Here is a 15,699-nt window from a genome sequence, read left to right on the forward strand (position 1 = left end):
GGTGATTTAAGTTTAACATTTCTCTTCAGCAGCGAGGCTATGAGATGTGGACTTACAGTTTAAGGTAGAATCCGAACCACCGTAATCGTTCAAATTTTTGTGAGGCGCTCCCACCAGGAATCGAACTCGTGACCCCGTACACCACATTTATATTAATTTATAACATTTGCTTTCCATCTGTCCTTCCCCCACCTACAGATTTTGGTGGGGGGGGGGGGAGTGCAAGTATAACATTTTTTGGTGGGGGGAAGTTCCCCCGTCCCCCCGCGATTTCGCACCCTGCCTATTAACCTCGTAAATCTTACAACAAGCATTCGACAACATCCCTTATAGTGAACACTAGAGTAACAACAACATGGGCGTCTCTGACGGGGGGGGGGGGACGAGGGGGACGCGTCCCCCCAATATTTTGAAATACGAAATATTCAATATTTTATTTTAATTTAATTTATTTAGATACTCACTAGCAGTTAGATCATTTCCTTTGATGTCCCCCCCAAATTTTACATGCCAGAGACGCCAATGAACAACAATATAACCTATCAATCACATGCAGGCGCGCACCTAGAAATTTTTATTAGAGAAGGTCGTAAGTTGGGAGGGGGTTACAATACTACAGGACACTACGTCTATGTAGTATTGAACCGATGTAATTCTACATCCGAAAAAACGATAAGTAATTTGCAAGTACTTAAAATTATATTCAAAGGGAGAAAAAGTGATGTAACTAAATTATTTGTGTAAGAAAGAATGCAGATGTAGTGTACAATAAAATATTTAGGCCAAATCAATCATTTACCTGTTAAAGCAAGTATAATTTTATTAGGAAAGTATGCAAATGTCTTTCGGGTTACTTATGTTGGATAGGGTCCGGGTTGCGGGGTCGGATTGAATAGATCCTCCGTAAGTGCACATCTGGTACAGACCAAACACAAGTATTCAAAAGAGTTCAGAAGTTTTGAGGGGTCCAGACACGGTAGATCCCTCCGCGGATGTGCCCCTAACCATTTGTGTCAATCTAATATCCTAATTTTAACTACATCTTGAATTGAAGATGCACATTCTTAAGATAAAGCTACATTAAAAAAAAAAAAAGTCTTATGACCGTTCCACAACTAAAGACTGAAAAATCAACTATAAAATGTGGATTATGCTGTAATGAGTTGTCGTCGCATATATTACTTCAGGTCTATTAGTTAAACATAAATAAATAGAATTGTCTGATTTATACAGTAATTCACTTTAATTAAGAACTTTCATGTACGTGCATGACATTTCATACCTTTTAAGCATCACCGTTTACGCTCGGTGATGCTCAAATGTTTTCTATTGATCATAGATTTTCGTAGAAAGCTGAAACTATTCATTATTTTCCATAAACATCTTTAAGCAAGTGTAACAAATTATAGTTATACACAATAAGTTTCATATTTGAAGCAGCTTGAGCCTGATTTGAGCCAGATTTCATTTTTATTGTAGCTGACTTACATTACATTAGGTGACTTCATATTACGCGGGAATCCGTTCTTTTTCTTCTGTGAACCCCGTAGAGCGTTGTTGTGAATCCAACATGGCGCATAATGTTGTTAAAACAGGGGAGAGTACGTCAGTTCATTAGGTAAAAACAATAAACGTGCAAAGTTATTGTATATAAGTGACTAGTGAATGTAGTCAGTGATTATCTTAGATGATATATATATGATAATGTGGTACAGTTCTTTTTCATCACTGGAAGATAATTCTGGAATATGACCTAGCGTTCGTATTTCCGTTCGAATGATGCCTATGACTGACGAATGACGGCAGCTAATTTTGTTTAATGAAGATACTGCTCTTAAAATTGAATCAAGAACAGTCGAAAAGTGTTCCCATTAATGCGTAGTGAACAGCGAATTCAATTGTGCGAATAACATGGTAAACATTTGTGTGTATTTTTGTTTGCATTGTGTGCCTGCGTATCGAAGAGCAGTCCTACCAAGCTGTTGAGTACGGAGTGCCAGAACAATACTTATGTAAGGAGTTCGCAAATAATCTGGCTTTCATACTGTAGTAATTAAAATTACTCAAATGTAGATATAACTGTTCTAAGAGGCATGCATGTATATGTGTGGATGATGTGTGACTATATGAAAGCTTAGTTTTGTATTTGTGTTATTCAGATTGCTGATGTTGAGTTCCATGAATGTATATGAAATATTTAGTAGATTATATTTTAGGCCTATATAAGTATTGGATTTTGAGAAAGAGATGAAAAGTAAACATAAACTAATCCAGAAAGTAGAGTTCACAAATGTAAACAAGACTGGTTTTAATATATTTTTGGTGGGCTTGAGGATTATTACAGGCTTGAATACTAAAATTCTTAACAAACGAATATTTAGAATTGAGTTCACTAAGACAAATTGTAGAACTTATTTTAGATCTGTGTATGCGTATTTTTGGTGAAAGTTTAGTAGTCACAGTTTTGGACCATCAGGTTAGTTCTTGTAGTCACTTTATACAAGGGCAGATACTATTCAAGAGTTGCGCAATGTTTTTTGAGTTCTGGCTGAAGCTGTAATTCATCATATGAAAAGTACGGTATGGGATGGCATACTGAATCTTTGCTTATTTATATTTATCTTTTCTTATGGATATACAACGTACTATTTGCATATTTTTTTAGTTTCACCAGATTAGGCGTGTGTAATTTCAGTGCGACACCGTTCACGTGGAATATTTTACTGGAAATGTGTCTGTGTTGCCATTTAGCAGGGAATTTTGATGTTTATATCCACGGCTTAAAAAATCTTGCTTGCGAGTACTAACCAGACCATTTGCAATCACAGTGTTTATACTCGCCAAATGTACACTCATGTTCAAAATTATTGTCACATGTCTATGAATATGTTGCAGGGGTATAATTTGATGACGAAATCGCCCAGTATTTCTTATAATGTTAGTATGTGTACAATCGGCAAAGACATCTATGTGGCAAATTTCATATCAAAAGATCAATAAATAAGAACAGTAAAACGAAAATAAATCATTCGTGTCCATTTAACAACATTTTGTTTTACAGATTCTAATTTTCATATTTATAACTAATTCTTTTCCTATGAAATTTACCAGAAATATACATTTCCCGATTATACACTTAGTATCAGTATTAAAAGTACCCTGCAAAATCATTATCAAATAATATTCTTACAAGAAGACAGTTATAGATATGCGACAATCATTTTGAACATAAGTGTACTCTATTTAGCGTGACTTCACTCGTCAGATTAAAAAAAGTACTCGCCACTAGCGAGAGGCGAGTGAATTTTTCAAGCCCTGTCTTTATCTACATAGTTTCCAGATAAGTAAGCAGATAAAGTTGGTGGACTGTTAGAGAAAAACGAACGCAGATTTTACGTTTAACTTTTTTCTCTCCTAGTATATGATCTAGAAGGTTTGAGTTAAGAAGTTAGTCCGCCAATTACTTTTGACAGTGTAGCTGAACACATCGTTTATAGTTTTTATGGGGAAATATTGTTGATTTCTCCGTATTTACTTATTTATTTTAACTTTTCCAATAGCTCCTTCGTGGCTATGTGAATAGCGTACGCTTCTTTGTCTTGACAGACCCGAGTTCGATTCACGGCTGAAGTGGTTCGCAGAGTTGACTGGTTTAAAGCAGCTGTTAAAAAAAAAAACTGGTTTAAACCAAAAAAGAACAAAGAAATGCTTTAAATCGTGTGAACTTCATGGTGACGTTTCTATATATCAATCAATCTGCATCAGTTTTCTCTCCTTTTCACCTTTAATCAAAGTGTCCCATATTCAATTCTCGGTCGATCCACAACCCTTCTTTAAAGTGTAAACAAAGTAGCAGTTCTGATGTCATTTTAGGCGAAAGTATTCTCTTTGATGATCTTGGTATTATTTAAGGATGTTAAGCCTAAACGTAGGAAACGAAACCAAATTGTATATTTCGGCTTGCCTGAATGCCTGTTGTTTTATAGAGAGGTTTTATAGAGAGGCAAATGTTACTTGAATATATTGAAAGACATTGGCAAAATTGATCGACTGCCTACGTAGCTTCCAGCAATAGCTTGGATTGGACTTCGCTTTCATTTTTTTGAATTGGTATCTACATATTAAATTTGTAATTTGTTAGCTCAGTTTTAGCTTACTGATTATAATACGTTGACCTTAAAATTTTATATGCAAAGTTATAACGGGATTTACTTTGCATTTAAAGTACTAACAAGATTTTCCCAATGGCTAAGGCGGGAGTTCCCCGATTTATATGTAATTCTGTATAATGGTTTCACTTGTTCAACTTTATCTTTTTGTCCTGAAATGACTCTTGACAATTATATTAACAGGCAGGGTTGGCAAAAACCATGGTTCTTATTGAAAAAAAAAAGAAAAGTTTTCTTGGTTTAAATAATTTACTCTATGTATTTATATTACATATGGACAGAAATTAGTTTGTTTCGCCTTGGTGTTATTATGCAAGGTTATGCTGGAAGAGATCACATAAACTTAAAGCGGAATTCAAACCGCTTCTCGGTTTCATCCAAGAAAAATTGTCCATTTCGACACGAAATCGAGACTAATTGGTCACAAATGCGATTGCCGACACACTCACGAAGGACACCTGATAAAAATACGTTGTACTGATCTTTACATAGGCCTAGTTGTTAATATAATTGTCAAGAGTCATTTCAGAAGGACAAAAAGATAAACAGTTACACAAGTAAAAATATACAATTACGTAAAACTAATCCTCCCTCCTTAGCCATTGGGGAAATCCTGGTATTACTTTAAATGTATTTGTATATAAAATTTTAAGGTCAATGTATCATAATCACTACGCTAAAACAGGTATTAAATTACAAATTGGGTATGTAGATATCATTCAATAAAATTAAAACAGAGTCAAATTCAAGCTGATGTTGGAAGCTGCGTAGGCAGTTGATAAATTTTGCCAATGTCTATCAATATATTTAAGCAACCTTGGCTTCTTTGTGAAACAACAGGCATTCAGGCAAGTAGAAATATATAATTTGGTTTCGTTTCGTATGTTTAGCCTTAACATCCTTATGAAATACCAAGGTTATCACGGAGAAGACATTCGCTTAAAGGGACACCTCGAATCGCTACTTGGTTTACACTTGAAAGATGGATTGTGGTTCGTCCGAGAATTGAACACGGGGCCCCTTGATTAAAAGGTGAAAAGTAGATAAACGTAACGCAGATGGTTTCATATGTGGAGACGTCACTATGAAGTTCACATGATTTAAAGCATTGTTCGTTCTTTTTTTTTTGGTTTAAACCGTTTTTTTTTTAAACCAGCTGGTTTAAACCACCTTGTTAACAAGTATGTAAAGATCAGTACAACGTATTTTTATCAGGAGTGCTTCGTGAGTTAGTCGGCAGACTCATCATATTTGTGGCCAATTAGTCCCGGTTTCGAGTCCAAATGGATGACAATTTCTCTGGGATGTAAGCCGACAAGCGGTTTGAATTCCGCTTTAAGCTTATGTGACCCCTTCCAGCATAACCCTGTTGTTGCATAATAACACCAAGACGAAACAAACTTACTTCTGATCATATGTAATTTAAATACATAGAGCAAATAAAAAAAAAAAAAAAAAAAAAAAAGTTTAAACCAAAAAAAACGTTTTTTTTTTTTTTCAATGAAAACCAAGATTTTTGCCAATCATCGTGGTTCGGATCCCACGTTAAGCTGTAGGTCCACGTCTCATATAATTTCACTGCTGAACGAGGCGCTAAACTCAATCCAATCCAAATAGGCCGGGAAGGTTCTAGAACACAGGTTAGTAGCTAGGTTGGTTCTTTTCTGTACCAAAGTTTATTATTTAATTCAAATAGTATTGCCGAGCGAGCGTTAGCGAGTGAAGGCGGGTTAGAGCCCTGCAGGGCACGTTGTTTTCAGTCTTTATTACAGCTAAGTGGGAAGGGGGACCTGTGTTCTAGAACCTTGCCAAATAGGCCTATAGTTTTTGAAGGATCAGCCTAGGCAAGTTTTGCTGAAAGTAGTAAAATTCGTCACTTTACTGTTTTATTTACCATACACCGAGATAAGTTATTGTAATATTTTAAAACATTTCTTTCGAAAATTGATCATGCAGACCTATTCAAAATGAATGCCGTGTGAATTTTTGTTCAGGTATTAACCTTATGCATAGCCAAGTCGGTGTAAACGACTATACAAACATTAAGTTGATCTAAATACAATGTTTGGTTTTGTGAGTAATAGCAAGTTTATATAAGTATCAGACAATACGATATTCTGAAAACACGTAGCAGTCGATTCAACGTCGTTGGGGAGGTAGTCGTTCCGAAAATATGATGTAGTGTGTGTTACATCTAGAGTTAATTTCTGAGCAAGGCTATGTGATCAATATGTAACAAAATACACAATCACGTAACAGTTTCGACACAATAACTGTGTCTTCATCAGACTTCCACTCCTTCTGGCTGCTTGGGAGTTGGTCACCTCTTAATATACTCTCCGGAGATCAACTTTTAATTAGGCTCCACCCCTTCATTAAGAGTAACACTTGTGTGGTTTTAATGTTCACTTTTTAGCTGCACACGTGTCCAGTTAAAAGTTTACTTTCATTTTCTCTCTGGATGCATTCTGCCTTTAATTATTTTTCTTTTTCTTTTTAGTTTGTTCTCTTTCTTCTTCCTTTTCGTTTTTTTTTTTTCTTTAAGCACAATCTTATCCCACTCTTTATTTATCGAGAATCCTCCTTGTTTCCTGTCTTTATAATCTCTGGCTTCTGAGACACAGTTATTGTGTCGAAACTGTTACGTGATTGTGTGTTTTATTACATATTATCACATAGCCTTGCTCAGTGTATTATTGTGTTTTAGTACAAAATAGAAACAAGGTCTGATAGAATAGTTAATTTCTGTGTAACCTTACATGTTGTTGCGTCATTTCGCAAGTAATGTTAATTGATATATATGTGGCGAAACGAGTTTTGCATTAATGGTGAAAACAGTGCATGAGACAATTATCTCAAGCATCGTTTTTTTAACTTCGATTTATATCGTCGGTAACTCGTTGAAACATTTCTCTTAGTTAAAATAGCAAGGAGGAGGAGGAAAAATATAATTTAAAAGATTTATTTATTTATTCACAGAGTTTCATACAACACTAAGACAGAAACTGAACAACGTAATAATAAACAAAACAAATAAATGAATAAAATTAAATAAATACAAACACAAGAGGTTCGCCTCTAAATTTGTAACGTTCTCTTTAGCTGCGTTCTAAAGTTTTGTTTAGGTGTAAAAATATATCATGTTAACAACGTATTGTAATCATGAAATACTCTGTAAAACAAGGAGCGTTTTACAGTTGATAACCTAGGTGTCCCGTAAGTTAGCAAATTAAGAAAACAGGTTCGCCAGGAAGGAATTTGAAAGTTAATCTGTGATAGAGTAAAAATTCAAAATCGATTTTACCATTGATAATCTTATATAAGTAAAGTAGATCTGCAACTCGGCGTTGTTTGTTTGGAGTACATAAATTCATTAAAGACATTATTTCTTATCTCGACTGGTCACGTAATTCAGGAATTCTAAATCTATGGCGGTAAAGAATTTCGAGACCAAATCAATGCGTCATAGATTAATAGTTACTGTCATATTCCATACAGGTGAACAATATTCAATGATCGGAGAAATAAAGGTCTTATAAAACATCGTAAGGGCAGGAAGACTTGTGATTCGAATAGAAGGAATTTACATTATCAAGAATTTAACCTTACCATAGTTCAGTTGGTAACACGAAATTTCACTCCTGAAATTCGTACAATATAAGATTCACGCAAAGTGTATTATACTAGCGAAACGCAACGTAATAGCTCAATATTCAGAAAAAATGAGTAACTTAAATTCACAAACATGATACTTTATGCCTTTGTACATTATATACGGTTGTTAGCGGTATATTTTTTACGTAATGGAGTACTTTTTACAATAAACGCAAAGAATATAGAAGGCACCTCACTCACAACTACTTCAGTGTAATCAGGGTGCCAGCCAGACATTGAAATTAATTATCGGATTCTAGTCACATTTCAGGTGACTGTTCAGATATTATAGAATATGTGCCTGTCGTGTTCAATCATGTTTTGTTTTTTCTCTTTAATTCAACTATCCATGAATTTGTATTCTTGACTTCCTTACGAAGTTGTTGAAAACCCTTTTCGTTTATTCTGTGTTATTTCCAAACCAGTTTGCTTGTATTTCAAATTATGCTCGTCCGTTATTTCCAAACCAGCTTGCTTGTACTTCAAATTATGCTCGTCCATCATATTTTACAGTTCTGCGTTGTTTGCGAATTCAGTGACGTCAGCAAGACGAAGAGTAGTCATATGTTCCCTTATGTTTGTGGAAAGCTTAGAAGAAACTGTGTCGTACTGGCTTAGGTATAATGTTACAGTAATTACTAAATATAGTTCTGTCGATCTACTTGAACACATCTGATTTGACCAGAGGGGGCATTGCCATTCTCCAAAAGTATTCAGCAACGATAGTTTTTTGATATAATGGTTCAGTGTTAATCATAAGGCCGAAAATTGTCAGGAACTAGTTTAGTCTTAAGTAAAGATCTATGGCAAATTAAACTGGAGGAGAATGCTGAAGGTTGATAATATCGCATATCGTGATAAATTAATGAACAGCATAGCATGTTCAGAAGAACTGGGTGAGCACAGCTTCACCAAAATACCGAAACTTTGAATACCGCTGTCAAAGAGCGCGTAACGAAAATAATTGTGGAGAAACAAGAGAGACTAATTTAGGAGCCGTCGGGTGATTTACAGTACAGTCGCACAATTTATTTTGCTAATTTAAGACCAGGGCTCAAATATTTTCTTGCAACCTAAGCGCTGGTTCTGAAAACCGATTTCGTGAGGGATCGAATGGCTCCGCTGCTGACGCCTCTATTAAATCATAATTATTCTTTTGCCCCAACCGATTTTAATTAGACATATGGGGGCACGGAAGGGTCAGTGTTAAAGCGTGTGAGGAGTCCCTGGTTCCCGCCAAGTGGGCTTTTTGGTGGACAGAATGTGGTTTTTATCGGGGTTCTGCCGTTTCCGTTTCCTCCTACTTCTTTCATTCCATCATCATCATCCCTTAGTCTCGGTGCATTTTTTTTTTTTTTTTTTTTTTATAAATAACAGGTCTACGTGTTACGGTCTTAATTATGGTCACTAGTATATAAAAAGTACAATTGAAACAATAACGTTGTTCGATTGTAACATTTCACTCTTGCTTCACATACGACTGAATACGTGAACATTTTTTTCATGTTTTTTCCACTGCCATGCTAAAACTATTTATCAATTGAAATTACTTCAAATGTTTTGTTTGGGTGTTCGATGCCGCACGTTCCTTGAACAATGTGGAAGTAATGAAATTTTCCTGTGAAGCAAAACCATAGGCACGCATAGAATAGTCTGAAGCGATATAATAGTACTCGTGAGTCAATTGTATTACATATATGTGAGGTTCAAGTTAAATTGGGAATTTCGAAGTTTATAACGAATTCATTATAATTTTTTAACCCATCCAAGAGCGTATAAATGAGATCTACTGTTACATAATAATAATAATAATAATGACTTCAGATTATTCTAGCTCTGTTCTAAGTATTTTTGTTTGTGTGCATCGTAGTTTACTTATAATCCAGGTACAAAATCGCGTTACATAGTATGCTTATTCACTCTTACGCAGTTTAATTTTGTTTTCAAGCATTGAACTGATGTAGGATGTAAGTATAGAGCCCAATGAGAGACGCGCACAACACGTTAATTCCCATTGGCCATTGAAACTTGGTTTCTTGTGTGACTAAAGTTGAAAACCTAACGGGTCATGAGGGAACTCGAAATGTAATTGAAAAATAGCACGGACTTTTGTGTATAATAATAGTAAAAGAAATTTATTTACCTTAGTGCATTTCTCTTTATTCCTTAAGCAATAATTTCAGTTTAATATTGTAGTAAGATCTTTGTCACTGCTAATTGTATCAGAAGAAAAATCCGATCTGCTTCTCTGAATCACATTCCTTAGTATTCGAAGCAACGTTTTATCCTGTGTTGTGTCCTAAATCTGTAGAGTTCGAAAGGTATTATACTGAGAAAAAAATAATTTTATGAACTTGCTAACACCTATTTCCAATATTCAAGAAGGTCCATATGTTCAACTATTTGTCTTTACTCATATATTCTCAAAGCCTACAAATGTAGAAAGAAAACTATAAGACTTAAGTTTGCTTCTTCAGATCCACGCTAAAATGTAGTTTAAGGTTAACATGAAGGTACGTAATCCACATAAGCAGTTCAGATTTTCTTTCGATACAGTTAGCTTCGACGAAGACTTCAGAACATTTTTAAGTTATGGTTATTGATTAAGAAATAAATAAATAAAAACTCACTACGCTAAATATTTTTAAAATTTACTATATACGAGTATTTACAAGCAATATGATAACTTTTATCATTTTAAGGGAGTTTTGTGGCAAAATAGGAGAATAACATTAGAAATAATACTTGTAACAACTTTCTTTGCTCTTATCTTTAAAATGGATTTATCATAGATGTTACTTGAACTAAGTTCGGTCCACTAAATTTAGCCTGATGACCACTTTTTGTGTTACACTTTCTTCTATAGAGAACTGCTGATTCTTGGTAAATGTTTTCTGTTATTTCCTGCCTATTGGAAATCAGATTCACAACATTTTCCGCCGTATATTAGCTTTCAGAAACAATCAATACAATCAAACATATTGTGATCTGTCATACGAATGTAGCTATATCGTGTCTACGTTTAGAATAGATATCAACATAAACAAAACAATAAGGTGTATTCCGCCCCATCAGCTACATAGATGGTATTGTAACAGAATTTGCTAGGACTCTCCTTTGGTGTGGGGGTTCCCTGTGTCTATCTCCAGCCACGCGAGCTTTTGGTGAATGACATTGTGTCCGTGTGTTATCTCGCGGTTCTTCCGTTTCCTTTCACATCCTTATTCCGCCGATTATTTCATAATCATTCACTTTCATTAATAATCTGTCTGTTGTTATCTAAAGGGCTTAACCGCGGGACGTGTGAAGTTTGAAATTTAATTTCAATGGAATTTGCTATAACAGCACAATTGAGTTTTTTCTTTTTGATTTCCTGAAAATGTACCCAGCGTACATTTAAAAGTAACGTCTGTGTTAGAACATTAGTGGTAACTCTGCTGCGTCTTTTCAGTAGATGCGAAGTACGTACTACTGCCGTGAGGTTTCACTTTAAAGTACAATAAATAACTTAAGTTGGTGTTTTGTTAGTTACCTTGAAACCTAATATAACTCTGTAAAGTATCATTATATTACTTAATATTTATTTAGAGCGATTTGTAAATTTCTCTGTGATGAAAAAAAAAAAAAAAAATCCGTTTCTACGTGAATTACACTTCAGGAACTCGAAAAGATGCGGGGTAGTGATTTTTTTTTTTCACTCCGTAATGATGACAACTTAATAGTTCATTTGTAAACTCTTAAATAGATGATTACCGAACCGGTGAAGGGATTCGCTTGGTGTCTCAGTTTGCACGAACTTGTTGGGAGTTGACTTCATCCCATGATCTTAATTTCCGTAATGACCAATTTTAATTCCCGTAACTATTTTTTATAAAGTAATATTCTGATATACCGTGGAATAGGTAGCAGTAAATCACTTTTGACAGGTAAAGTTAAGAAGTAAGCTTAATTATGTATGTGTATAGTAGAGAGAGCTTACAAAATTCAAGCATTATCAGTAGCCAAATTCCGTTATGGTACATAAACTGTTTAGTAAAGAATTGATTATTCCAGAAATGATGAATAATTTCTCTAACGTTAGGTTTACCAAAAGATTTTACATTTCTACAATAGTACCCTTTTTCTTGTTACTTTACTTTTGCAAAGGCGTTTTACACTTGGCTTGACATCTTGAAAGTGGGCGAAAAGGGCTCATCCCATGATTTCTTGATTTATTTCTTAAACTTCTTGAAGTAAATTTTGTATTTTTTTAAATTTATTTATTTATTTATTTTTTAAGTGAATGCCAGGAAAATTGTTTTCAATATTTTGTGGCAACCGTTATGCTAACCAGTCTGAAAAATAAGATAATGATTGCATTTTTTAAACATATTACATTTAAAAAATAGTGTCCTGTCTGCTCCTTTTTAAAAATACATCTATGTGAAAATTAACACGTGGAACACACGTATTATTCATTGCACTGTCGTATCTGAGTATTCAATATTTCGATTGGGTGATTGAAATTTAGCGTCCGTTTTCAGCACCCAAGCCATAGGAGAAGGGTTAGTTAGATAGGGGATCGGAACGATTAGTTAGGTATTCTAGTCAAATACCTCCACTGGGAATTGAGCCCAGAACCATATGCACAGAAAGCACGCATTCGAACACGAAGAGACATTTGAATATTTCGAGAATAAAATGACGATAGTATTATACCTTCTGACCAGGAGGCTCCCGTAAATGACTAGATTGTCTATCAGAAGAAAAAAATCAAACAGGTGAATTTCATGCATTTCACTTCTATGCTTTCTATTGTAATTCTGTTATTTACGCAGACAAGTGAATCACGAGAACCATTTAATATGGAAAAGTTTTTTTTTTTCCTTGTAACAGTATTGTGTTCGCCTGCGGTTGCTAGATTTATTTAAATTTGCTTGATGTTTTCAATACATTTTTATTTTAGACCAACAACCATTTTCCATTAATATGAAAACCATTTACATATAATTAGAGAGGAAATATTTAAGATCCGTACTTAGAATTTCTATTCCTATAATTTGTACGAAAGAAATGACGTTCATTACTGTTCTTAAAGCAAAAGAAAACTGCATAAATGTATGGTTGTGTACCTGACAACATTGTTTTATCGTTAGTATTATGACCGAATAAATGTTTGAAGTACATTTGCCTTTGTTGAAAAGTATTATAAATAACATAAAAGTACATGGAAAAATAGAGGAATCAGTTGAATTTTTTACACGACGTGCTAAAGCATTAATAATAATTATATATTTCTTTCCCTACAGGAAAAATTGCTCAGGGATGTAAGGGAAGAAGCGTGTGCCAAGTAACAATTGACTTTGGCCATGACGGACACAAGAAGACGTGTCAAGTTATACGCCCTGAATGCTGACAGACAGTGGGACGATCGAGGAACTGGCCACGTATCATCATCCTATGTTGACAGACTGAAAGGAATTTCTCTTCTAGTTAGAGCTGAGTCAGATGGTAAGTTTTAGAAGTTATGGTTGACAGTTCTGAACTGAGGATGATGTCGTAACTTGTTTTCTTTTCAGAAATACATAAAATAGGAAAATTGAAGGTGTATGATACCATCGATTAAAATAAAGTTTATTGTATTCTAGTTACCGATACACCATACGGTATTGCCAGTATTGTGTATGTTAGTGGGTAAATTGCAGATGTAATCCGTTGTAGTTTCTTTTTTCTTTCACTCTTTTCTCCGGTAGTTTGGAAGAAGAAAATGTGTGATAAGCTGGTTTGCAGCATAGTAAACTATCGTATGTTAAATTTGTCAGTAGTTTTTCAGAAAATATGTCAAGACGGGATCGATTGTTCTGTAATCCAGCCAGATCTGGAAGCGACGTACTGTGGTGGAGTGACTGTTCTGTGATAGGTGATCTTGTGTATCCGCCAGCTTCATTGATTTCAAGTTGTGGTGTAGTTTGGAGTTCGCAAATAGTAGGTGACCGCCCTCCCATAGTACTCCCACTTTCATAACCCTGATATTGGCTAAGAGATAAAGAAAATAGTTTTCCCTTAAAAATTCGATATTTTCTTGTCAGTTAATTTAATGTGACGGTTATTTCAAAGGTAACGTCATCTGTATTTGATACGAATACCCATTAGTTTCAGTAGGGTAAAATGAAACAAAGATTTACCAAATACGGTCAGTTTGGTTTTCAGTATAATGAAGTATTTGATTTTCAGTATAATGAAGTATCCTGTATCTGTCCGTATGTATGGTTGAATGAGCTATTTCTTCAAGGAACACAGCATTCTGAATCAGTAGAATTCTTTTATTAATGTCAGCTTTGCCCTAATTAACGAATATATACAGTGTATGGTAATTAATGAACATACTCGATGTAGCAATTAAGAAACTAGACTGGGTCTGTTAAAAATAAATGATTAAAAAGTGGAATCAACATATTTTGGTTTATTGAAATAGGAATCTTCTTTTTGTCTTCACTCAGCTTTGGACGACAAAGGTGTTCAAGGTCTTCTTGTTACTGTTATCTGGATGGTGAAAACGTCATCAAAAATACCTTTCAATGGTAATTTTAATTTGGGGAAAAGAAAGTAATCACGGAGTGACAGTTCTGGAGAGTAAGATGTGGTTACACACACTCCTTTGAGCCATGCAGCATCTTCCGGCCACTCCGATAATTCAGACTCACATGTGTGATTCGTTACAGTAGATGTTTCAGAAATTTCACATAAAAGGCTACAGTGATGGTTTGGTCGCTGGATACAAATTGCTGGTGTTTCTTTGCTGTATTTAAAAAAAAAAAAAAAAAAAAAAGGAAAACCCATGTTTCCTTCTCTGCAGTGATATTCTGGAAGAAATTTTTGCTCACTTTCAGAAGCGGCCGTCAGTTTCTGGGAGTGATGCAATCTTTTCAGGTTCTTGTCCTCTGTTAAGATTGAGACAGGAAACGTACACACAGCTTCCGTTTTTTAAAATCCTGCGTATTATTTGGTGAACAGTTTCCTTATTCATACCCACGAGGTCTGATATGTTAGACTTGCATTTCAGTTAATTAAAATGATATACAGAACTTTATTAATCATTTCAAATGTTCTCAATCATTTCACTTATTTTGACAGATCTTGGATCAGAACGTCATCTTCCACAGATACCCTTCCAGCGTTGAACTTCTTATTCCATTTTAATACACGGCAAGGCAATGAGAAAGACAATTGTCCCCATAAACCCTTTTCAATGTATCAGATATTGGAGTTTTCATAAGCGAACTTGATATTTATATTTTATTTCATTATTTAAGTTGTGACGAGGTATCATAACACTAATTTGTAATTAGCCACATCACGTGCCACACTTTTGACGTCCTAGCTGGAAATTTCTGCATGTATTACCAAGACGAGACACTTCAAGATTCATCACTATGAAAAACTTCTATGCCAAAACTAATAATGCAGCAAAAATGAGTCTCATTTCCTAATTACTGTAGGGCCATTCCACGTCAGTTCAACAAAGGCTTTTAACCCACTATCTCAGATTTAGATAAAATTTGGTAGTGTTATAAAACTTTTTATGCTGATTACAAATGTGTAAATTTTATTGCAATAGCATTAGTGGTTCAGTAGTTATTGCATTTCAAAAATGAGAAGAAAATCCACTTTTAACAGTCGCCACACGATATTTCCCCGTTTTGAAAGAACACTAAAACAATCATATTTCGGTTTCTATTAATGCCAGAAACATATTCTTTCTTTATTCAGATTGTCTTTAAGTTGTTTACCATTAAAAGCATGAAAACTTTCCTTAGAGCTGATAGAAAATTTATAGTCATTTGAAAGGTAACATTTTAAGAAAGAAAGAACTAAACATTGTTCAGCGTAAGCTCTA

General features: G+C 34.6%; 1 protein-coding gene across 4 annotated transcripts in view; it reads left to right on the plus strand.

The window, feature by feature from the left end:
• The first annotated feature begins 1,370 nt into the window (after window positions 1–1,370).
• The window catches only part of flfl (serine/threonine-protein phosphatase 4 regulatory subunit 3 flfl), a 106,520-nt gene continuing 92,191 nt past the window's right edge, over window positions 1,371–15,699 (plus strand). The window contains exons 1-2 of one of the 4 annotated variants that reach the window (XM_081731072.1): window positions 1,371–2,012; window positions 13,112–13,313. In XM_081731072.1, coding sequence (XP_081587198.1) covers window positions 13,172–13,313 — 142 coding nt within the window. In that variant the 5' untranslated portion in view covers window positions 1,371–2,012; window positions 13,112–13,171. The remainder of the gene's footprint in view (window positions 2,013–13,111; window positions 13,314–15,699) is intronic. The other 3 variants (XM_081731073.1, XM_081731074.1, XM_081731076.1) reach the window with 3 other exon arrangements.

Source organism: Thermobia domestica, chromosome 11 (genome assembly GCF_964235325.1).
Source record: "Thermobia domestica chromosome 11, izTheDome1.hap1.1, whole genome shotgun sequence".
NCBI lineage: Eukaryota > Metazoa > Arthropoda > Insecta > Zygentoma > Lepismatidae > Thermobia > Thermobia domestica.